The sequence below is a fragment of the Tenebrio molitor genome, chromosome 2, assembly GCF_963966145.1.
Source record: "Tenebrio molitor chromosome 2, icTenMoli1.1, whole genome shotgun sequence".
In the NCBI taxonomy this organism is placed as follows: domain Eukaryota; kingdom Metazoa; phylum Arthropoda; class Insecta; order Coleoptera; family Tenebrionidae; genus Tenebrio; species Tenebrio molitor.
In genome coordinates, this window is record NC_091047.1 from 17,211,375 (window position 1) to 17,237,311 (window position 25,937).

At 34.4% G+C, this 25,937-nt stretch overlaps 1 protein-coding gene across 1 annotated transcript; it reads left to right on the top strand.

The window, feature by feature from the left end:
• Positions 1-530: 530 nt before the first annotated feature.
• On the top strand, positions 531-20,377 carry LOC138124677 (ubiquitin-conjugating enzyme E2 R2). The gene is made up of 4 exons (XM_069039804.1): positions 531-1,102; positions 7,112-7,198; positions 11,502-11,734; positions 19,577-20,377. Exons 1-4 carry the CDS (start codon positions 923-925, stop codon positions 19,803-19,805), a joined length of 729 nt encoding a protein of 242 aa, XP_068895905.1. The 5' UTR covers positions 531-922; the 3' UTR covers positions 19,806-20,377.
• Positions 20,378-25,937: the final 5,560 nt, after the last annotated feature.

Here is a 25,937-nt window from a genome sequence, read left to right on the forward strand (position 1 = left end):
TTAGCAACCGTGATTTTTACGTGAAATTGAATGTGAATGGAGTTGACGTCTTCTGACACTCTTTGTGGAAAAGTGAATAGAAAGTGTTGAAAAATTTTAAAATGGCCTACCCTGAGGACAAAAAAAGGATGAAGGTATTTTATAAGGTCTCATCTTTATCGAAAAAGATGAAATTGGTTTTGATTTGGCTTTAGTTTGAAATTTTGTCACAAAAAAAAGTTTGCTGTCAACGAAAAAATTTTGTAATCAACTCGTTTGTTAATGGGCGATTAATAATCTCAACTCTTAAAGGCACTCACTCGCTACACTCGTTCGTGCTTTAAACAGTTTCGATTATTAATCGCCTTCATTAACAAACTAGTTTATTAAATAACTATTTCCAGTAGACAAATTGTTATAAATCGTTCGTTTTGGTTATTGTAAATGGATACAGTATTTAGTTCGTTTTCGTCATGTTTTCGTTTGTTCGTTTAGTTTACATTTTTACAAGTTGACAAGGATACAGAATATCGGAATATGGTCACGTGACGCGAGCATGCGCGCTCGACAGATACCAACCAGCTGTTTATTCCCATCTCTGTGTTGTTCGTTCTCTGTTATTCCCTTTCGGACAAAAACGCAAAGTTCGAAGTGCAGTAAGAAGGTATTCAAGGTGTTGGAACGACAAAAGTGTTACCTGTGAGTGTTCTTTGGTTGTGAGAGTGATATTTTAAGGCACATTGACAGAAAATTTGACTGTCAGTATTGGCTTGAAATAATCAATAGAACGTAAATTTCTCGCTGTTGGGAACACTTTGGGATTGGGTGATTGGGATTTATTTTGGTTTAGTGTTTAATGGCGTCGTAGACGAGGTGGACGAGATTTGTTTTACTTTGAACATTCATCAAATTACCTACAGACAATCGTTGTGATTGTGAGAAAATGGCAACAACGAAGGCGACGAGCAGCGCTCTCAGAGCTTTAGCCGTCGAATACAAAAGTCTTCAGGAGGAACCTGTTGAGGGGTTCTGCGTGAAACTCGTGAACGAGGACAATCTATTTGAATGGGAAGTCGCAATATTTGGACCACCCGACACTCTTTATATGGGAGGATGTTTTAAGGTAACTTGATTGTTTTTTCTTGATTGTCTGTTTAACAGCAACTTGGACTTCTTAAATTCAAGTCTATTTATAGGCTCCTTTTGTAGGGTTTAGTTTGGAAAGTGTCTACACCACAACAATAGTTTCAAAAGTAACAGTGTAAAAAGTGCGAATAGAAGCACTAATTTAGTCTTAGTTTATTGGTGTTGATGTTAATGCCAAATCAGTTACTTCCTTCCTGAAAATGCTCTAGTATTTGGCATTTGATGTCGAGCATCATAAAACATAAGTTGTACTTATATAGCAGGAAAAATTAAATTCACTTAATTTATTTTTAATGTTTAAATTGATATACATACTATATGATCAAATAATTTTAATTAGAAAAAGTCTGTTGACGTGGGTATAATTGTCAAATTACAAGTGGGTCACGTGTTGTAACATTTGTACTTCTCAGTTATTTATCAGATTTTCATAGAAACATTGTAAGATAGTCAGTAGTTACTATCCCTTTATTAAACTCCTGCACTGTCAGTGTCAAATTTTTGATTTTTATTTTGGAGTGCACCTAGAAGACATACCTTTTCAGTTGCCTGTACACAAAATCTAGTTATAAAAACGTCAACAAGAAAAGTTTGGATATGCTTTAATAAGATTGGTTGAAATTTTCTGATTTGATAAAGCACATTATAACCGTAATTCTCCAATAAAATTTACTAGTCGTGATTTCAAGTATTAAAATATGTTTTAGGAAGATATGATTCACAATATAAATAAGTCACAAAAAAAATTGAGAGACGTTTTTGTACAGTTGCGTCTCTCGAAAACTTTGACACTTTGACAAATCCAAAATTTTGGCGTTGTAAATTGATACATAAATAGAAATGTTTAAAATGGCACTCAAATGATACAAATTAGTGCTGTAGAATACAAATATCAATTGCAATCTTCTGATAGTCCCAGTTTTCCCAAATTTACGTTTTACTAATAATACATTATTTTTGTTTAAGTACATTAATTTGTTGCGTTATGGCCCTTTTTATCGGGTGTTCATTTAAATTTATCCTCACAGTTGGCGTTGAAGAATCGATTGCGAAAGCACCACTCGTCAGTCTCCAGAGTAAAAACACAAACGACGCAAACATTGAGGTTAGATTTAAACAGCTAATCCCGTGATCTGTGTTCCGTGGTCACAGTCGACTCTTTAACTCCTACTTTAAGGATAAATTTAAATGAACATCCGATACTTATATATCATTCACGATTGTTTCAAATTCGGACTATCTATGAAAATCTGACATTTTAGTTGGCAGTTTTGCGCTAAAGTTAAAGTAAAATTTACTAGTCTCAAAACGGCAGTGCGGCAACTTGCAAACACTTTGACAGTGCGGGAGTTTAGTAAATGGATAGTAGAATATCATTATTGTCGTTTCATATTTTATTAAGCATTAAAGAGTAACTTTTTGTCATTGACAATTTTAGCCCGACCATTTTTACTTTAGACTTTAGATGGACAGTTCTTTAATAACAGCGATTTATGTATACAGTGTGGAAATTACTAATGACATTTGTCAACAACGCCGAAACAGGTCAATTTTTATTGCTGATAATGCTTATTTTAAGTTGCTTAACTTGTTTAAGATGTCATCTATTTTTGAGCTATGACGTCATCAACAAATTTTTTTAAACGACAACCCCTACTTTTTTCTTCTCTTTCTGATAGACCTTCCTACTACCTAAACGATGAATGAAAAAAATTGGTACCCTGCATAACAATTTTTTTGAGAAAATGATAAATTTTACTTCAAAAATTTAATTTAACAATGCACAATGAAAATTTAAAAATGAGAAGTACGCACAATGATTGTTTTTCGCTCGCTCCGCTAATTTCGACTCCCGAGATTTTAGCTTGCCGCGAACGTGTCGGGCTGCCAGCTGCGGACGTGATGCATGAAACTAATTCACTGCTCAGTAATTAAATGTATGTGGTTATTTAAAAAAAAAAACGATTGAATTTCATGGCCAACTGTGTCAAAACGCTAGGCGCTTACTATGGCCGTCCCACTTGGTTTGAAAAAGTCTTCCCGTCGAGTAGGCCGTGGAGCGTACGTATAGTGCGCCCCCTCTATTAACATTAGGTACTGATTTGAAAACGAAATTGTCAAAACTTCTCAATCCATAATTATTATTATCCTTGTGCTTTGTTTATATTGCATTTTTTATACAATGACAGTAATCAAAACTTATAGTTCATGTTTTAATGCTGTAGAAAAAGTCAGGCAACCCAATATACAGTCATCAAGGCTGCCTAGATACCTTAAATTCATTTATAATTGTTTGTAAAGTTTTGACGTTCGTTAAAAAAATTTAATTGAAATGAGAAAACGTGTTTAATAATATGTTTAATCTTGATTTCATGAATAAAAAAGCAGTAAGTAAGTAAATAGAAACAATAATTAACGATAAACTCAGACATATTATGGATTTAAAAAATCAACTCTCATCTTCGAATTCTTCCGGTTAATCCGAATCGTCATCAGACTCTCCAAGGTGTATCATCAGTGGTTCCACGGTCACTTCAATACGCACATCCAATTCCCACACCTGTTTTTCTTTAGTTTAACCGTATCCCCACCCCTTAAATTCCGCATGTTCATCATAGACATGTTTGTAAATGTTCAACATCATGTTTTTTCGAATACGGATAAGGGCGACTTACTTTTTCGTTGAACATAATTTGTTCTGTACAGCCCATCGATAATCAAGTATAAAAACCCTTGACCAAACTAGCCTTTAAATGAATACCTAATTGACAGTGACACGAACTGACATTAATGCATTTATTGTGACATATGGCATCATGGATTGAAGTAACTTACAAAATTGAAATAGGAATCTAGTGAAGTATTGAAAGTGTATATTTGGCTGCCTGACTTTTTCTACAGCATTACCTATTCTAAATCAGAAATTTGTACTGCAGAAATTAAATTCACCTGCTTGTAGATAGACATGATTCTTCGACAACTTGAGCATTTAATGTAACATTCTGGTAAATATAAGATATAATAAGATTAGAAAAGTAGCAGTTACAAATTTTGAAGGAACAGCTTCTTTAGTAAGTCCAGTCTTGTGCTTATAATTTATAAAATCAGATGTCTAAAAATAATTTTTGCAGATTACCGTGTAAATAAACGTATCAATACATTTTTAAAGCTTTTATTACAAATTTAGGATTTCATCCTGTGTCAGTTACTCCCATATGCATTTTCCTTGCTCTACAGTTACTAATTTTGAATTTCTAGATCTTACGTTAACATTCACGTTTTAACATTGACGTAACGTTAACGCCATTGTGAATGGGCCTTTACAGCGAACATAGATTTGATTACATATTTAGAATGTACAACAATATGTTTGTTTGTTATGGATTCGAGTAACGAAAAAATTTAATTTTTGAACGTTACGTTTTAAAAACTTGTGAAGTTTCAGGTTTTGCCGCTGAAATGGCTTGCAAACGCAAACATAGCAAATATAGTTTACTTTTCAATCCATTAAAAAAAATCAAATACATATTTTTAGGTAGTTAATGATTAGATGGCTATAAATAAATTATTACAGAATAATTTATACATAATATGGACACCTCTACTTACTGCACGATTACTCAAAGTAGACCAGGCTCAGAAATCTATCTGTAGTAGTATTTCTAATAAGCAGTGTTCTTAAACTGAGTATACAGCACGTGTTTCTTTTTGGTAAATGTCTTGTTGGTCCCTGGTAACTTATGTGCTAGCTGGGACGGCGCATCTTTGTATTTATTAAGTCCATTTGGGTTATCCTCAGCAACCATGGAAATTTTATTCATTTGACATGGACATAACCAATAACAGAAAAAAGACGTTTACGTACGATTTTTTTAAATGTCAAGAACAATTTTTCTTACGGAAAATCAAGTGGGACGGCCATAATAAGCGTTTTGAAGCAGTTGGCCATGGTAATTTTTTCTTGTAGTTCCATCTTTTGGGCTAATGTGGAAAAGTGAATTCAATTTTCGTAGCCAGTCTGTATTTGAGATTTTTTTTTTTGTTAATAAATAAGGCCGTAACAGTTCTGTTAGTTTTCTGATATTAACTGTTAATTTACCTATAAAGTTTTTACATTAAATGATTCTGTACCTGCTAGCGCATCAAACTCTGGTGTCACAATTACAAATTTTGACTTGGTTGGCTAAATAATTGTTTTTTTATTTAAATCCAAACCAGACGCGTGATTTATGGCAAAATGGTATAATTTGCCAACAAAAGGATCATTCACTAGTAGCCGACCGTTTTGAAGCCTGTTATTACAGTTTTGCCATAAGATTGACAGTTCCCGTTGTCACCTAAATTTACGACAGCAGCAGTTGCAGGTCGTAAATAAAAATTATTTTCAGAGTTAAAATGTAAAATTGCGTTTAATTCAAAATCTAATTGGTGTTTTTTCCTCTGATTCCGTAAATAACAATAAGAAATGAATCTGCGGGTAGGTCAGTATAAAAATCAGAATTTGATTTTTTCGTAGAAATTTACTGTTTGTTTTGGCTTTGTAAGTGAAAAATTATTATCAAAAAATTATGAAATGTACCGTACCAATACCCAAGTAAGTGTGAAAGATTTCGACAATTTTATTTAATTAGAAGTCGCGATTTCTCGCCTGCGTGTACCGATGCCGCCCCACCTGTATAATGCATCTATTTTCATCTGTAAGTGATTTACAGACCTTTCACAATGACGTTAACGTTACGTCTATGTTAAAACGTTAATGTTAACGTTAGATCTAATTACATGTATTTTAGTATTTAAAAAAAATTATTTCCGTTGGCTAATGTTAGAATGTAACGTTAAGAATCCAGAACATTTGTGGGTCTAACATTAACTTTCATCATAACGCCATTGTGAACGGTCTACACTGAAATACATGTAATTTTGAATTTCTAGATCTTACGTTAACATTCACGTTTTAACATTGACGTAACGTTAACGCCATTGTGAATGGGCCTTTACAGCGAACATAAATTTGATTACATATTTAGAATGTACAACAATTATGTTTGTTTGTTATGGATTCGAGTAACGAAAAAATGTAATTTTTGAACGTTACGTTTTGAAAACTTGTGAAGTTTCAGGTTTTGCCGCTGAAATGGCTTGCAAACGCAAACATAGCAAATATAGTTAAATTATTTCGTCAAATTACATATTTAAAGGTTTAGCCTTTGAAACATTAGGCCCTTAGTGCAAAGAAGCCATCGATTTAATTAATGTCATCGGAAACCGACTTATTGCGGAATCAGGCGATTCAAAATCAAAGAAATTCCTTTTCGAGAGGATTTCCCTTGCCATTCAACGTGGAAACGCTGAAAGCATTCGGGGCACTTTTCCAGATTCCGCATTATTATCGGAAATTTTTGTATTGTAAAACTAAAATTTTATAATATACAGGGTTATTCTAAATGATTGTAGTCGAACTAGGCGTGAAAACTGAATGTAAAATTTATGGTTGCCGCTCCACATAAAAAAATCATCAAAATGATGTGTTAAATTGGGTGCAAAACAACTCACTATTTTTAAAATTGATTGTAAAACAACTCAATATTTCTGGATTCAATCGTTAATTTAACAAAAATAAATAAAATCCTCATCATTGCACTTTTCACCTAAAAAATGACAGTGACAGCGACACAACTGACAGTTCACATGAAAGCGGCAAAAACGTAATAACATGGACATGGCCTACTTCGACTACAATCATTTAGAATAACCCTGTATAGTCCAGTCAATATAGAGACATAAAAATCGCTCCACCTTGCAAAAGGTACAGAAAAGTTTATACTTGGCAGGTATCTTCTATTAGGCATATTATTAATATTGCCGAGTTTGCGACCTTGGGGGGTTGCTCGCCCCGCCATACTGGAGAATAGGGGTGAACTTTTATTTGTTTGTATAACATGCTCACATTTTATTGTTATTTTAAGTATGTTTGTATTGTTTCTAGGCCCGAATGAAGTTTCCTTCAGACTATCCGTATTCACCACCGTCAATTAGGTTTTTAACGAAAGTTTGGCATCCCAACGTATACGAGGTAAGACATGCGTATTAAGCATTCACGATTGTTTTAAATTCACACCGTCTATGAAAGTCTGACATTTTAGATGGCAGTATTGTGATTTGTCATAATAAATCTATTTTAGGTTATAACTGAACCGAACACTGCTGCCAGTTTGCTACATTTTTTAAATAATTAGACGCATTAGGAACAATCTAAAACTTTAGTTGAAATAAGAGTTACAGCTTTGTAGCGTAGTTCTCGTTTGAGAACATTCCTAATATTTTAAAATGTGTATTTTATTATTAACTAAATTAATGACGGAATTGACCACAAGGCGAATATTTAAAAACGAAACGTCATATGATAGGACCTGACGCCAATCTAACAAAAAAGTTATCTTGGCCTGCTGTGTGTTTAAAACAATCGTGTACAGCATTATAATCATTGTGCTTTTGTGCAATATGCCAGTGTACAGGGTGATTCACGTAGCCCGTTCGTTAGAAACTTTCTGATTTCCCAAAATCGTATTAATATGAAAATTCGTAGACGACTATAATTCACTGCATCAAGTTCAAATAAAATATCTGGAAATCGACGCCATCTTTGTTTTTTAAATGGAAAGGCCCCATTCTGATTTCAAATTTCGATTCTGCGTTAAATTTTGAGTTTGGAACGTCCTTTTGTCAACACTTATCTGTCATCGTTTTTGACCTACATATGTCATCTTTTTCGCAAAAAAGCGGGGTTGTAGGACTTCATTAAACTCCTGAACCATTGGAATTAAATAACTGATTTTTTTTATTACATTCCTAAAGGTTTGGCCTATTTTTTACGCCACTACATAAAGCTAGTTTGACACGATGCTAAATTTTGTAGAAAATTTGTTAGAAAATGAGAGAGACCCTCGATCAGGACCAATGAACGATCAGGATCATAGTCTGTCTTTGTCATTTTTACAGAATTTTCTGTGAAATTTAGTATCGTGTCACAATAGCTTAACATAGTGACATTTTTTTATGTTTCAATTATTTATTTCCAATAGTTCAGGCGTTATAAATTTTTTAATGAAGCCCTGCAACCGCGCTTTTTTGCGAAAAAGATGACAGATAAGTGTTGACAAAAGAACGTTCTAAACTCAAAACTTAACGTAGAATCGAAATTTGAAATCAGAATTGAATTTAAAGTGTCGTGAAGTGCAGTGATCACGTAGTAACAACTTACTATGAGTCACTGCCAACATTAAAAATTTAAGTAAATGAAAAGACCTCCTTTTCGAAACCCGTTTGAGTGTTATACTGACTGTGTTATACGTGCAAAATAGAAAAATGAAAATATGTATTTGATTACTTAATAAAAAATGGAATTACCCAGGACGAAATTAAAAAAAAAGGCTATATTCTGTCTCGTGATTCGGAAGTCACGTTAAGCCATTGGTCCCGGTCTATTGAGTTGGTCATCTATCATGCCCCTCATAGATTTGTAAACCAGTCCTAGACTGTGTAACAACATAAAATTGAATAATGTGTGGCATTTTAAATGAATCGTGGAATACAAACGTGGATTCGTCCACATTCAAAGTTGTGTAATTAAGTGTTTTTAACCGAATTGTTTCCGTTGACGGTCCGATTAGTCCGATTGCATGAATTTATGAAAGCGATGAAATTAGACTTTGGTGTATTACACCGCTTTCATTTATTTTCACTTTTGAAAAAGTAAACATTTAACAATGATTAAATTATTCTTAAATGAATGTATTTATTTTTTAATTAAATGTCATTCCCGTTTTTGAAACAAGTAAAATTGATGCATGCAGGAACTGCTGCAAATTTTACGAAACTTTAGAGTAGAAATTGATTTGCAAAGAGAATATTTTATACAGTGACCTCCATTTTTGTTTATGCTTTCTCACACCAAGTTAACAGTCACATGCTTTGGGTTGCACTAAAAAATTGTATATACATAACATAACTGGTAGGTAAATGGTATTTGCAGCTAATACAATCCTAAAAGGTGCTTGCAATGATTTCATGAAAAAATATTCCGTACTTGCATTATCGATTCATCAATTGTGATTAAGACTCATTTCACTAAGAATGTACCAAGCAACAACATAGGCTACTTAATTTAGTCTAGATATCACGATATTATTCCGGCTTATTTCAAAATTTTCAATGACACGACACTAGACATAACATTCTAATGAAATAAAAACCTTAATAGAAACGGTAAATTCGTTAAATTTGACCAAATAAAGTCGAGTTCGTTGCTATCCGTCCACAAGATAAAAAGTAAGGTTGACAGTGTTACCTACTAGTACTTTATGCTTTCCGAGTATATGGTTAGCAGCCTTGACCTTTGTTCGTTTAACCAATTTTTGTATACAGTGTGGAAACTTTAACTGGAATAAAATTTATAACTTGGACATTGGTAATTTTTGTAAAAAAATCCCGAAACAGGTCGATTTTTTGTTTTTCCTTTTTGCGTATCTGCTCCCGGAAGTTCGCAACCACCCCTAACTTTTTTTTTCAAATGGAAGGGTATGCCAAGTGACACCTCGTTTGAAAGGTTACTTAGCAAGGAATAAAACGCACTATTTGTTTCCTGAATATTTTCAAAGCCTATGTACTAAAAAATAAAAACCTATTTTATAAGTTGAAGACTATTTAATGCAACAAATGTTCGAAGTGGACACCGTTTCTTTCTTAGCAAATTGCAAATTGGTAGTAACATGCATTCCTTACGTTTTGTAACATTTCCGGTGCGATTTGCCTCATTTCATGCCTAGAACCGAACAGTATTGAAAACCCTAAGCAATGTATTAGGCATGAAATTAGGCAAATCTCACCAGAAATGTTACAAAACGTAAGGGATGCATGTTACTATCGATTTGCAATTTGCCAAGAAAGGAACGGTGCCCATTTTGAACATTTGTTGCATTAAATAGAATTCAACTTATAAAATTGGTTTTTATTTTTTAGGACGTAGGCTTTGAAAATATTCAGGAAACAAATAGTGCGTTGTATTCCTTGCGAAGTGGGCTTTCAAAACGATGTGTCACTTGACGGTCACTTGGCATACCCTTATATTAAAAAAAAAGTTAGGAGTGGTTGCGCACTTCCGGGAGGAAGTGCCAAAATGTAGGCAAGGAAAAACAAAAATCCACCTGTTTCGGGATTTTTAAAAAATCACCAATGTCCATGTTATGAATGTATGATAAATACAACTTGAAAAATTTTAATAAGTTCTGGAATATGAATCATATAGATTGATTACTATACCATGAGTCACAAAACCTTCGTTTTTGTTCCTTGCTGCCAATAAAACATTTTCGCATTCTTAATATGTACCAATATTTACGTTTTACTATAAATGTAACTAAATATGTATTTATTAAACGATTTTAAATGAATCACCATCAAAAAAGTTGTTGGTGTTTTAATTAATACTTATAATATTTCTAAAGTGGGTATTTTTACACCTTAGTACATTTGCATTTGAACAAATTTTTCTTAATTTGCTATAAAAATAAAGAAAATGCAAAATAAATTTCTACTATAGTTATTTGTGTATCAAGGCCCAAAAAGTGCATCTTTTTTGTTCGAGTCTGGGTTTTCTAGTCGAGACGCAGCCGAGACTTAAAAACAGGCGAGGACAAAAAGCACTTTTTGGTCGAGGTGCACTCAACGTCTTTCGTGTTCGTATTGGCAAAAATTTTGAAAAACATGATTTAATTGTAAAATTTAAGGTTATCTTTGACAGATGTCAAGTTAGGTATATATGTAAACTGAAAAATTTATATACAGGGTCATTATAAATGACTTAAATGAGTGTCCCATATTTCCACTAACGCCAGGAGCGCCGCCTATCGGCGATACTAGGTCTCACTCATGTTATGAGGTTTGCCGCACATTCAACTACGTCACCAACGCCTACTGCGATGGGACAGTCATTGATAATGACCATGTATAATATATTTATTTTCTAAATGCATGAGGGTTGGGGCCATGACTTCGTTAGAGTATTCACTCTGTATAAAGTATGACAGTATGAAATGTCATTTGGGAGTAAAAATGTCAGTGTGAAAACACAAACAACAAAATAAAATGTTTTCATTTTCTGAAGAATCATACAGGGTGGACCTGCCATACGATGGTCCACCCTGTACATGTACATACTTAATTACATAAAATTCGTAAATTACAATTACAATTATATTTTACTTATTTAAAACAAATAATTTAGGACTCCATTAACGATTCTGTTTTTTTTTTTGTCCCTCCATGGTTCTTTTTTGTCTTTCTATACGTTATTTTTGAAACGGTGATTTTCTTTACAGAATGGAGACCTCTGCATCAGTATTTTACATCCACCCATCGATGACCCCCAGTCTGGAGAATTACCCTGTGAGCGTTGGAATCCCACACAGAGCGTCCGCACAATTTTACTAAGTGTGATATCACTGTTAAACGAACCGAATACATTTAGTCCCGCAAATGTGGATGCATCTGTTATGTATCGACGTTGGAGGGATTCGAAGGGACGCGACAAGGAATACGAAAATATAATTAGGTTCGTACAAAAGATCCACTTTAAAAAAATTCTTCTGAATACAAAATTTTCAGGTTATTAAAGTGAACATGCGTGAATTTATTATAAAATATAGAAATCTAATCAGAAGCTGGAACGTTGCGTAATAGATTTTTTTTAGATTTCTAAAAAATATTTAATTTAATTGTAATAAATGTTACACATACAGTCGATGGACAAATAAAACTGGGACAAAAATGACAATCACATAATTTGCATCGTTTAATTACGGCTTTGTCACAAATAGGTTAACTTTGGTATGACATATTATATAGACACTGACAAATATATTGACAATTCAATGGTCTGATTTACACAGATTAAATTTTAAGTTTCCCAGTTTTATTTGTCCACCGACCGTACTATTGCGGGCATTAAAGGTGGGACATCAAATTTCTGTTAGTTTTGAAAAATTCGATGTAGTTCAAGCTTTATTGTCATCTTGCCTTTGATTATTGTCATAGAAATTTGACACTGTTCTAACTGACAGTTTAAATAGTATACAGGGTGTTTTCGAAGTTGAGGCGTTCCTCGTAACACGAGATACTATACATTATTGTTAAGAATTTTAGCCTAAATCTTTTTAGTAAAATGTTTGTATTAACGGAGATAATTGATTGTATATTGTTATTGTTTTCTAAAATTTTGAGTCCGGTCCTGTCTATTTCTCCGCTGTACTAGATTAATAACTGACGTGGCCCAGGATGGTGTTTTTCTGAAAATCGCTCTGCGTACTCTCTGGACGCCGCAGCTGCATTCTGATAACGTGATAACATTGCTCATACGTTAGCAACATATCTGTGAGCTCATTATTTTCGTAATGATAAAGCCATTCCGACTAATTAGATGACAACTCTGACAGTATTTTTGATTAACGTCCATGCTCATTTGATTTTTTTTTTTTTTTGTCAATTTTAATTTCTAACAAATCAGCACAAATTTGAGCAGGACCGGTTTCAAAAATTTCAAAAAAATTAACTTATTGTATCTTCATTGCCGTACACATTTTACTAAGGTGACTTTGGCTAAAACTCTTTAGAACAACGCATACTATCACATGTTAAAAGGAACACCTCAACTTCGAAAACACCCTGTATTATGCAACAAGATTTATAAACGGCACTTTAGACACGTGTTTTATGTTAGGCATGAGCGAAGCGTAGCGGAGTGAGTGTTTAATAAACAAGTGTCTAGAGAAGTTTATAAACGAGTTGTGAATACTATTCTTTTTCTACGACCAAATTGACAAATGGAACACACAAACGAAAGAAGCAACTTTTTTTATTAAACGTTAATTTAAACATACAAATTAAATGAACATACCAAATAGGAGTATATACAGTGAGCGGCAAAAGTATGGAATAAATTCATTAAAATTTAAACAAAATTTTTTTCAAAAAAAATCTTGACTTGTTTTTGTTCGTTATAAAATTTATTTTTTCCAACTTTTTTTTTCTCAAAAATTTCCTTATGTAAGTTAACAAAATTTTTACACTGTCATTTAGACAATTAAAGGGGCTATCAAAATCAAGAAAAAAAATAGGGGGTTTCCATTTAAAAAACTATCGATGACGTCATAACTCGAAAACAAATGACTGTTTGGAATTTTCTTTGGTACTAAAACATGTATTTTTATAAACTAAAATTGATCTGTGAAAAGATTTTTTTGAAAAAAAATTTGTTTAATTTTTAATGAATTTATTCCATACTTTTGCCGCTCACTGTATATTTCTCAGGCTACAAATTGTTGGTGGCTTCAGGTCCATATTTGAAAAATACAACGAATTATTCCACTGCAATGACGTTTTCTTTCACGCCGGATGAGAAACTGATAAACGTCAAAATACCAACTTGATCTAGAGCTAAATATGTCCAAAAAATTCAAGCCATGTTTAAAGAAACTTCGAGCGTGTTTAATATTAGTCCAGTCAATATAAACATAAAAAAGGGTCCGACCTTGCAAAAGGTCATGTAGTTCTGATTTTTTAATATGTTGTTTGGATCTCAGCCAAGAGTAAAACACCAAATTTGCAACTTCGAAAGACTTGTGCGCGCTGCGTGGTAGCCAAAGAGCAGCAAAATTTTTGCACTATTTTCAGTTTTTGCTCAATATCTCCTAAGATATGAGTCTCACAGAAAAAGTTGAAGTTACCTTTTTTAAACTAGATTAAATTCACTACAGTTTGACGCCCAAGCGAACTTTGTGCATGCAGCAGTTTCCGAGATAGAGCTCTTCAAAAATTGGGTATTTTTTCCAAGAAGTGAAATTTTTTTGTTTACGTCTCTTATTTTATTAAATATCGTCAAAAATACTCGCCCCATGAGAAAAGTCAGGCAATGAACTTGAAGTGTGTTTATTTAGCTTTAAATTGAGATGTGATGGGCAGCTGCAGGTCCAATGCTTCTCTAAAAAGTGGCATATAACCGAAAACCTCGAAAGATGGAATTTGGGAAAAATAAATGAAAACAAGTTTTCAGCGCATCAAACATCACGTATAGCGCCTAAACCGATCAAATAAGTTATTTTAACGTAATTTAGTATGTGTGGTTAACAACTTGAAGAGAGTCTGTGAAGTTGGTGGAGAAATACTGCTCTCAGTGCCAGACTTGTTCTGGTTCTGATTGTATAGAAAATCATCGAACACCCCAAGTATGCTCGTTTGGAACGGGTTCATGGAGCAGGTGACAAGTGGTCTTGATTTTGATCGACCAAGAATTATTTTCCTCTCATTCATTGACGCGCTTTAATATGAGCTCCGGCGGGTACATGTCCTGGCATATACATGTATGTTTATCATGAACCCCATTTTTACGGTCCACTGTGCTAGCTCACTGCTGGAGATTCCACGCACATGTGCCAATCCACCGTAGCTTTTCATAAACCACATCAGCAATCAAATCTGACCATAGGCCGGGATAAAATTTATCGGATCGGTGGATTGTAAAATTTTGTTCTATGAATATCTTAAACTCAGTTGGATCCATCCCCTGTTCTAGAGCCATCATATCTTGCAAATATAAGTGGACAGTCTTTGTGAAGAAATAGTGACCAACTGAATGAAAACAAGGTAGCATTTTATCGATAGTATACAGGTGAAGGTTCTTAATCACCCTGACGCTCTGCCTGGATGAATAGTTTTACGGGAGTAGACGTGTAAAAATACTGGTCCCACAGCTTTGATTACCTTCCAAATTATGCAATGCAGTTTTGAATTTGGCTCTTAGCCTTTGGTAAGTCCTATTTTCCTTTACAAACAAGATGAGAGACCTCTCACTCTCACGTAGCTTATTCTCAGTTTCGGCTCTATCTTTCCCAGTCAAGTCTACCTCATCCAAAATAATGCCAGCCAATATCAGATTAGTCAAAATGTGTGCTCGTACAGCTCGTGAATAGGCATGACCATTCAGCATCTTGTCCAGGCCTGTGATCTGTATAAATAGTCATAAATAGCGCCTTCAAGCAACTCCTTGCCATTATTGCACCGATACAACCCATGAATGACAAGAGGAGATGGACCTCTCCAAACCTCACAACCACGCAGCTTAACTCAGAATGTTGGCCACCCTCAACAATATCTCTGGCCTTAAAGAACAGTGGTTGATCAAAAGTAACGAAGCAGGTTTTTTGAAAATGACCTTTACTTCTCTCACTGGCTTCAAAAGGTGATATGAACAGTGTATCGTAATCAGTAGGTGGGGTGCGGATAAATGAGAGGAAAATAATTTTTGAGCCATAAAAATCACGATCACTGGTCACCTGCTTAATGAACCCGTTCCAAAGGAGCATACTTGGGGTAGTTGATGATTTTCCATACAATCAGAACAAGTTTGGCGCTGAGGGCAGTATTTCTCCACCGACTTCACAGACTCCCTTCAAGTTGTTAACCACACATACTAAATTACGTTAAAATAAATTATTTGATCGGTTTAGGCCCTATACGTGATGTTTGATGCGCTGAAAACTTGTTTTCATTTATTTTTCCCAAATTCCCTTTTTCGAGGTTTTCGGTTATATGCCACTTTTTAGAGAAGCATTGGACCTGCAGCTGCCCATCAGATCTCAGTTTAAAGTTAAATAAATACGCTTCAAGTTCATTGCCCTTGACTTTTCTCATGGGGCGAGTATTTTTGACGATATTTAATAAAAAAAGAGAAATAAACAAAAAGATTTCACTCCTGGAAAAAATACCCAATTTTTGAAGAGCTGTATCTCGGAAACTGCTGGACGCACAAAGTTTGCTTAGGCCTCAAACTGAAGTGAATTTAATCTAGTTTAAAAAAGATAACTTCAACTTTTTCTGTTAGACTCATATCTTAAGAGATACTGAGCAAAAACTGAAAATAGTGCGAAAATTTTGTTGTTCTTCGGCTGCCACGCAGCGCGCACAAGTCTTTCGAAGTTGCAAATTTGGTTTTTTACTCTTGGCTGAGGTCCAAAGAACATATTAAAAAATCAGAACTACATGACCTTTTGCAAGGTCGAATGTTTATATTGACTGGACTATATGTCGAAAACGCCCGAATGGACATCAAGTTGTAACTAATGAACAATCGTTTTTAAAGTGACGTTTTATACACTATTTGTCAGTGCAAAATGTGACACTTTAGAGAAGGAAAGGAACTAGAGATGAGCGATGCGGTGATTTTTCAAGAACGTCGTTCCTGGTGACCGTGATTTCTCAGTCACCGTGATTTCAAACAGTTACCGTGATCACTGATCACGACTAATTTTTACAGGAAATCGTTATCGCTAAATCACTTAATACACACATTTGATGCAGTTATTTTAAGCAGTTTATAAACTATAATTTAAAAGATAATTATTAATGTATTATTACACTCCGGCTTATCATGAACAGAACAGGTACGTTATCACTCCAGATTTAGCTTGGCAGAAATTGCTACCTTTCAGTAAGATAGCTTTTGTTTTGTAATAGTGCCAGATGGTAATAACATTTCAGGTTACATAATTCTGTAAGGAAAAATAGGAAAATGCTAAAGTTACAATTTCTATTTTGTTGTGTGTCGGGTAACGACAAGCAAGTAACTGCATAATAACCAGCGATTTAAGAATTTAAGAAAATATGTAGTGAAATCACTAATCACGGTTACTTCGAATATTTGATCACGGTGGTTACTCGTGATTTCCGAGTCACGGTGATAAAATCACCGGTAGTGAAATATCGCTCATCTCTAGAAGGAAGTAGAAAAAATTTATTTTATACTCCTATTTTCCTCTTCTTTTGATAAAGGTAGATTTTGATTGGGACTTTGCATTAACTATTTCGTGCCTCCGGCCGGAATTAGGTATTTTGTAGATCTCGAAATCGTCCAGAAACACATCCGTTGCCGGCCTAGTCCGGCAAAACGTAGGGATTTTGAATTGTCATCGGTTTCGGTTGGCAATTCTGGCAAGCGTCAATGTTTGTTCTGTGAATGGCTCGTTAAAAATGTTTTTCTATTTATAATAACATACAAACTACAAAGAAGCAATATTTAACTAAAATTAATTAATTAAAATTACGTTCTTGAATATGGGCTGGTGTATCCATTACACCAAATGTTTCAGGAAAACGTCAAAAACAAAACAATGTTGATTTTAAAATTTAAATGTTTAAATTTAAGTGTTGCCAACACAAAAAAAGTCCCTAGATCCAATTATTAAAACAAGTGCTTTAACTTCCATTTAAGAAAAATCCGCAGAAGTCGGCACAAAAATTTTTGCGTATCACACGTCCAGAAACTATTTTGCGAGTATTCGTATAGTCTGTTTTTTAATCAAAGAACCACAACACCGCAATTTACACACAAAGTAGAGCTGACAACATTGTACACTTTTGACCTAGGGTGAAAAAATTGAGATTATTAGAGATATTAGTTGCGCAGCATGTTAAAAAAGTTAATAATAACTAATAGCAACTAATTTGAGGGTTTAATAAATGTCTTACTTTGTGAGGCATTTTTAATAACACGTTCAAAATTTAGATGTAAGTTTGCGTACTTCAAGGACATTACAAATGACAGCCGTTGGCTGGTACAGCCAATAGATATCATTAAATTCCCTAAATTTAGTAAAATTTTATGTTTGCAAACCTAAATCAACAAGTGGTGGTTCTTTGATTAAAAAACAGACTATACTTGCAATACTCGTCTATCGACTCGTACTGCAAACCGTACTCGCAAACGTGCAGTTTCTGGCCTTGTGATACAAATAAATATTCACTACGTGCTTACTTACACTCATTCCCTACAACCTCCAATACTTAATGACAACGTCAATCAATTCAAAGTAGGGTTAGAAACAGATAAGGGTCATTTCACATTAAAAGTCAAGACAGTGATGTTGGTGTCCCACTTTTTTGGTCCCAATAGTACCTACTTCTTAATTTTCCGTATCATAACAGATGTTTTAGTTCCAAACCATTTTACAAGCTATCCCAAAGATTTTAGGAGATTTTTGTTTAATTGTTTATCCTGCATAATTGACTACAAGCTACATTTTATCATCTTTTAGGACTGGTTGTAGAATGAATTAAAATTGAATTGTTGAATTGCTTAACCCTCCACCACCCGGCGGCACGGCAATTTTGCCGGAGTACTATGGCGGACAATAAGTTTAGACCGGCCTGTCATTGAGTTGACATCAAAATGTGAAGCTGGCATTATGTTCTACTAACCCCATTTTCGATTTTTGTCATTCTTGTCATCGTGACAGCGATAATCAAAATTAAAATTGGGAAAAGAAGCGTGCACCAGAGAGAAGTGCTACTACAAATCAGTTATGCTAGTGCGTCATGATCTATAAGTTACGAAAAACGCGAAGGAAACGCCAAACAGCTTGAAAACCTTCAGTTTAACAAACTGACACATCAGTCATAATGACAATAAATGGTCGCTTGCATTGACTTTTTTGAAATGTCAGAAATTTGCCGACCTAAATTTATTGTCCGCCATAGTACATACACTATTACGGATATTACTATCAAGTAATAGTGCAGTGCTAATCAACATAATTACCAGCGTCTCGCCTCCACATTTTGACTTTGTTGTGTTTTATTATGTTTTGTGTCAATGTTAAGGAACTTCCTCACGTTATGACATGAGTATAATAATATACCTTTTTGAATTTCAACTACCAATGTGTTACCTAAATCCAGAATGTTTAAATTTTTAAAAAGAGATTGCGGTACTATTCCCGGTGCTGAAATTATAAGTGGTAAAATCAATTTTTTTTCTAAACACCAAATATTTCTCATAGCAACGGAGAACTCTAAATATTTATTAATTTTTGTGTTATATGTCTGTGTTATATTGTGTGAATTTGGAACAGCTATATCTAAAAGATATGCTTGCTTTTGTTGTTTATTTAAAATAATAATGTCTGGTCTGTTATAATTAATATGAATGTCAGTTAAAACTATTCGATCAAAATATAATTTGTAATTGTCATTTTCCAAACAACTTTCTGGTGTATAACTATAATGTGGTTGTGTATTCTTTAATAAATTGAATTTAACAGCTAAAAATTCATGTATACTCATATAAACAGACAACATTTTTAGTTGTTTGTGTAAAAACCTGGAGATAAAGAGATTAGTCAAACTTAAAAGTGTGTATTTACATTTTTTGCTAAATTGATTTGTCATGCCATTTTGTTTGTTATGAAAGTGATTATTTTAAAAATTGGGTTTACATTCTCAAATCGGAGTTAATGTTCTCATTAAGAGTGTCAGTAAAAATTATTTCAACTATTCAATTTATTTTGCTTTCGCATTAAATTTAGATCGACATTTTGATGCATCTGTTTCTTCTTTTCTGCTTCAGAAAACAAGCAATGGCAGCTAGGGCAGAAGCCGAAAGGGATGGTATTCAAGTTCCGTTAACCCTGGAAGATTATTGTATTAAAACTCAAATAAAACCAAATACGTCAGAATCTCAGGTCGAAATGACAGATTTCTACGACGACGACTACGATGAAGATTATGACGATCCCTCGGATGATTCAGAATATGCGGATGAAGATGATAACGATAGCGGCAACGGAGAATCGTGATCGAGATAGTTTTATCAACTACCGTATTTTATTTGTTGTACATTTTTTAGTTTAATTTACTCTCTAATTTTACATACAAAATTTTTCATATTTTTTTGTAGATTCAAATAGAAAAAAAATATTTTTAAGAACATCGATAAATCATTTTAATATAAGGGTGGTCATCCTAGATAATCTATGTGCTATAAGAAATTTTTGGTTAATAGAAGAGCGTCTGTAATAAGGTTTTTTTCGAGTACTGTTGACATGGAATGTTGATTTAGGTCATGCAGACGTTGCCGGATGTTCCACACGTGCTCGTAGAACTATATATGTAAATGTTGGAACATGGTCTGCGCACCCAGTGTGAAGCTTCAGGTGATGTCTGAACTCGGCTTATTTTCCACGAATGTAGCAAAAACTATCTTCGGTGTGCTATCATCAAGACTAATTTAAAAGATGAAGAAACAGTTTTTAAGGGATCTCATTCAGTTACAATATCCATTGTATCAAATGTGTACATACTGAACTTACTGCATATTTGTCTCTTTAAATATTTTAGTGTTTTGATAAATAAAGTGCAGTTAGTGTGATATTTTGTGTAACATATAATATAACACATACCTAAATTTTGGTTTATTCACTCGTGTAAATATGGCCTTCGGTGAAGTTAATATTTAGTTTTAACTAAAGATAGGAAAAGGTGCTAGACTTTCCTGAAGTTATGAAACCAATTTACGTTTCTAAAATTACTTTTTTATTATACCTGAATCATAATCCCTCTCTTTGACACAAAAATGCTTGCGGAAAAGGGCCTTTCAAACACATAGGGCCAGTTTCATAATAAACTTAAAGTCGGCTTTATCTTAACGTGACTTTAATGGATTGTTTCAACAATATGTTTCTATCTATAAACCATTCACGATTATTTCAAATTCGGACTATCTATGAAAATCTGACATTTTAGTTGGCAGTATTGTAATTTGTCTTAATAAATCTATTTTAGGTTATAATTCAACCGAACACTGCTCCCAAGTTGTTACATTTTTTAAATAATTGAACGCATTAGGAACAATAATCGTAAAATTGTAATTGAAATGAAACATAGGTAGATATTTGTAGGGCAGTTCTGGGTAAATTCGTATTAACTAAATTAATGACGGAATTGACAACAATGCGAATATTTAAAAACGAAACGTCATATGACAGGACCTGACGCCAATCTAACAAAAAAATATCGCGGCCTCCTGCGTGTTTAAAATAATCGTGAACGGCATATATGGTAAATGGTAAACTTTAATGTTAAAGTAACTTTAGGCTGATTATGAAATTGGAGGTGAAGGTGGAGGTTGCTTTAGGTAACAACAAATTCACCTACATTTTGAACAATGATAAATACACATTTAAACGATTAATGACACAGATTACTTCGGAAAAGGAATTTTAATTTACTTTTTATAATTTTCAGATTGTAGTGCAGGTATAATAAAAATTAGCGTTTGATACACGTTTATAAGGGCCTTCAAAGCACTTGTGACGTTAAAAGCAGTCCGCTACGCGTCGTGCTCTTAAACTCGTCGCGCCTGCGACAGACTTGTATCACAATATAGGTACTATTATCGTTTCCCGTTGCATAAAAAGAAAACTAAGTTTCAAAACGAATATCCAGAACACGATGCTTCGATATGAATGGTAAAAGAACTTTTTTGGTGTTTCCCCATTTTTTTTTGCAAATTGACCTATTTGACCCTCATTAAAGCAACTGTTAATCATTCTCTTAAGAGAATGTAAAGACAATTTTGCATCTTTGCCAAGACGAAAGAAAGTTTTCTAGCAGATTTGGGTTGTTTTTACGGTTTTTCTGTCTGCCACAACTTGCCTTTTTTGTTGGAGGTTCTTACGCTGAAGTAAACCTCTAAAGATAACTTTGAAAGAAAGTATTAAACACTTTCCGAGCGCAAACTAAAAAGGAACTTAATATTTTCAGAAATGGCGATTGTATTAGCTTCCGTCTGAGCTCACTTTCCTCCATAAGGACACTACAACAGACGAACAAAATGTGTTCTGATAGACAAGAGGAAGATTTCGAGGAGTTGATGTAATTGTTGTAGAACTAACTTACCGAATTCGTTAAGAAAGTATCGTCAATTTACTTATTTATGAGAAAAATTTAGTTTCGCTTATTTAAATGAATTTTTTGTTCGACACTGTCAGAATTTGAGAATTTTCTCCTATGTGAATGGATTTTGATAAATGTGACAACTTGTCAAAACGAAACGTCAAGTTAATTTTAAAGATTTTAAGCGATTTGGAGCCTTCAAGGGCATCGTCGAACAAAAAAAACTTTGTATTCAACTCGTTCTTATGTAAATTGGACTTTTTTTTCGCACTCGTGGGCTTCGTTTCACTCGCGTTTTAATCTGGCCCACTCATACCAAGGAAATCCCAATTTACACACGAACTCGTTATAGTATTTAACATTACTAGCATAGTAAAAAGGGTTTTTACTGGCGACAGAAGGATATGACTGGAGAGCCGAAGTCGAGGCAGTCATCTTCTGAAGCCAGTAAAACCCGTTACCATGCGTGTATTGTTGAATATTTTATTTGTTCCTCACTTGTAAATAGTTATACAAACTATTAAAATTTCCGGTATTTGAAAAAAAAAATCGTATGAGCTTTACACGTATTGCTTTGGAAACGCACATCACTCATATGAGCACGGGTGTATTGCTATATGCTATATGCTTGCTATATAGTATCATTTTACATGCTAGCCAGTTAAGAGACATTTTCAAGGTGAATTCAATGACTTGATAAACTGATGTTTACAAGTAGGAAACAAATAAAATAAATAACTATTATGATCGTTCATGTTTAACGTTGAATTTTATTTTATTGTGTTCGTCAGCAAGTATTTACTGTTGAACTTTTCTCGTATATGTTTTGTTTTTATTTATAATATAACAATATTCCGAAAGTAATTTTAAATGCATAAATACCATATTTCGGGTTATATTTAATAACCAGAAATATGGTATTTATGCAATTTTTAATTTGTATAAAAAATTGCAGTGACATCTAACTTTGCCTTGCAACATCAACAAGCGTTGTTTGTGCTTGGCTGACAACTTCGTAGGTCATCTATGATTTTCTTTTTTCTGATTCTGAGTTCATTACCATCCGTCCTCTAAAGTTGAAAAAGGCCTAAGCCTCAATAGTCTCCTTTCACCTAGAATAGTAATGTAGTTTTTAAGTTTAAAATGTATCCTAACAAGAAATTGAATAAAAGTATTTTCGTTCGTATCTGTCCACTAGTAAAAAGTAAGATTGACAGTTTGCCTTCTAATAGTTTTTGCTTTATATGGTTGGCAACATGGATATAAATTTGGGTAATTGTTCACCAGTGGCGGCTCCTCCGAGGAGGGAACGGAGGCAGTGCCTCCCCAAATAAAATTAAATAAAAAGAAAATAAAAAATATAATACTTAATTAAATCATATTATTTATGAAGATATTTGCTTATAAATGATAATTATTCTCTTAAAAATGTGTTACAAGAATATTTTAGCGGTTAGCATTTGTTGCTTTTATCGGCCGGAGGCAGAGTTTAATTTAGCGCAGCACTGTTCGCCGCTAAGCGGACGAAAATGCATGGAAATGCGCCTAACTAGCATCGACGCTCTCGGAATAAATCGTTTTGTGCCCGAGAAATGACTTCGGCCGGAGGCTTGCCTTGTTTACAGACGTCACGATTCATGTACATATGACCATCGCGGGAACGAACGCTGTTGGGTCTCGAACTGTAGCCGAGCTCTAACGAGTCTTAACTCTTGACCACGCACCAGTGGTCGTTTACAACTGTAGATTGTAGGTGCTCGTTAGTTTTGGATTTGGAGTGGTGTTATTGGTCCCTGGTCAAAAGTCCGTGTTTTATTTATTTTTATATTGTTTAATAAAATGAAGAAAGATATGGAAATTAAAGAAATTGCGAAGATGTTATTGATTAATTGTTAAATCATCCATTTAATTCATTATCTTACGACAAATTGTAAAAAGTCAAGATCAGCCACAACCAAATTTAACCGGCCTTATATGCGTAAGTGGAAAGCAGAAACGGTAATTTGACACTACGTGGTTACGTGGTATCAGAAATGCACACGACTAGTCGGAAGTGTGAACAAAAATTTGTTGTTTTGTTGACCGTGCATGCTATTTGCTGTTGAAACAGAAAACACGGTTTAGTCGCGTTTAAGATTTAATGATCTTAAAAATATTGCCCTTTGTATCGAACGACACCAAAAATGAAAATACAACAAATATTATGTACAGTCGCGAACAATAAATTTTGGTCGTCAAGGTCATTCTTTGACGCAATTGAAAAAGCTCAATTGTAAAACAGTCGTAAATGTCATAACCTATCATCATGTTGTATGACATTAATTGTCATTTTGTTCTAATTTTTTTGACATGGGCATAATCAGGCAGGGAAGTTTTTTAAATTTGTGATAATCTAACCAAATTTTGAAATGACATTGACGACCAAAATTTATTGCTCGCGACAGTAGGTTCATATCTTCTACAAAAAAGAAGACCTGATATTTTTACTTAACAACGTATGTACTATTGGGGACAAAATACTTTTGTTAAGAAGTGGACGTTGGCGCCACAATTTGAACTTGTAAACACTGGAGTTAGGGACTTTTAACTTCTAAGTGCGCACAAGGAGAAAGCGCCGCTTTCACTTTCCTCTTAAAATGTAACTAATGTAAGACAAGATTCTCACTTGCCGTTTCGACCATCAAAGTGGTAACATGTACCGATTATACTCGTAACTCTACCTTTGTTGTTGTTCAAAATAAACTGTTAACTCTTTCGACGCTGACTCTGATTTTATCAGGTTATGGGCCCAGCGTAACAAAAAGAAACAATTTATTTGAAGAAGCCTTCCTCCGCTGAAGAACGAAAAATTCTACGTTTTGGTTTTGGCCCTTGTAACGAGGACAAAATGGCAGACGACAAAAACCGGGTCCCTTTGTTCGACGGAACAAACTTCAGCAACTGGAAGTTTCGGATGGAAGCGCTGCTGGACGAAAAAGATCTTCTTGAACTAGTGACGGAGCTGTATTCCGCCAAGGTTGTAATTCAAGAAGGAGATACGGAACAAGTGAAAAAGGAAAAGAGAGATCGTTTGGTAGAGCTTCGGAAAAACGACAAAAAGTGCAAGTCCCAGATAATACAGAGAATTGCAGACAGTCATCTGGAATATGTGAAAGATGCGGAGACGGCGTATGAAATGTGGTCCACACTACAAACCACATTTGAGAGGAAGAGCATGGCTTCGCAGGTGCTTCTGCGGAAGAAGCTGCTGACAATGAAGTTCAACGTAGGAACAGACTCAATGAACACACACTTTCTCAAGTTTGACGGAACAATTCGCGAACTTAAATCGGCTGGGGCAAACCTTGAACAGAGCGACGTTGTGTGTCACTTGCTACTGACAATGCCACCGGAATATGATACAGTAGTGACTGCAATAGAGACGTTGGCCTCAGAAGAACTGACAATCAGCTTTGTCAAGAATAGACTACTGGACGAAGAGTCGAAAAGGTTAGGGTCACGCCAAGAAAAGGGGAAGGAAGCCTCTACTTCATCAGCATTTGTGGCACCTACCCGAAACAAGAAGTTTGATGGAAGGTCCAAATTAAAATGCTTTAACTGTGGGATCATTGGACACAAAAAATCAGAGTGCAGAAAGCCAAAATCAAAGACAGAGGCAAAGATCTGTGAAGTCAACACAGAACTGTGCTTCGCCGGGTTCGCACAAGGAGAAGCAGACAGTTCGTGGTACCTAGACTCTGGCTGTACGGAGCATCTGGCGAAGAGCAGCAATTCCCTGAAGAACGTAAGGCCACTCGAGAAACCCATCCAAATCAGAAGCGCGAAATCAGGCACATTTCTGACTGCCAAAGAAATGGGAGACATTCCCGTCAAAACTGTTATAGGTGAGCAAACAAAGCGTATCACAATCAAAAATGTGCTTGTAGTTCCAAACCTGGAGTTTAATTTACTCTCAGTGCGGAGACTTGAGATGAACGGGCTGAAGATTATATTTGAAAATGGGAACGGAAACATTTTCAAGAATGATGAACTGG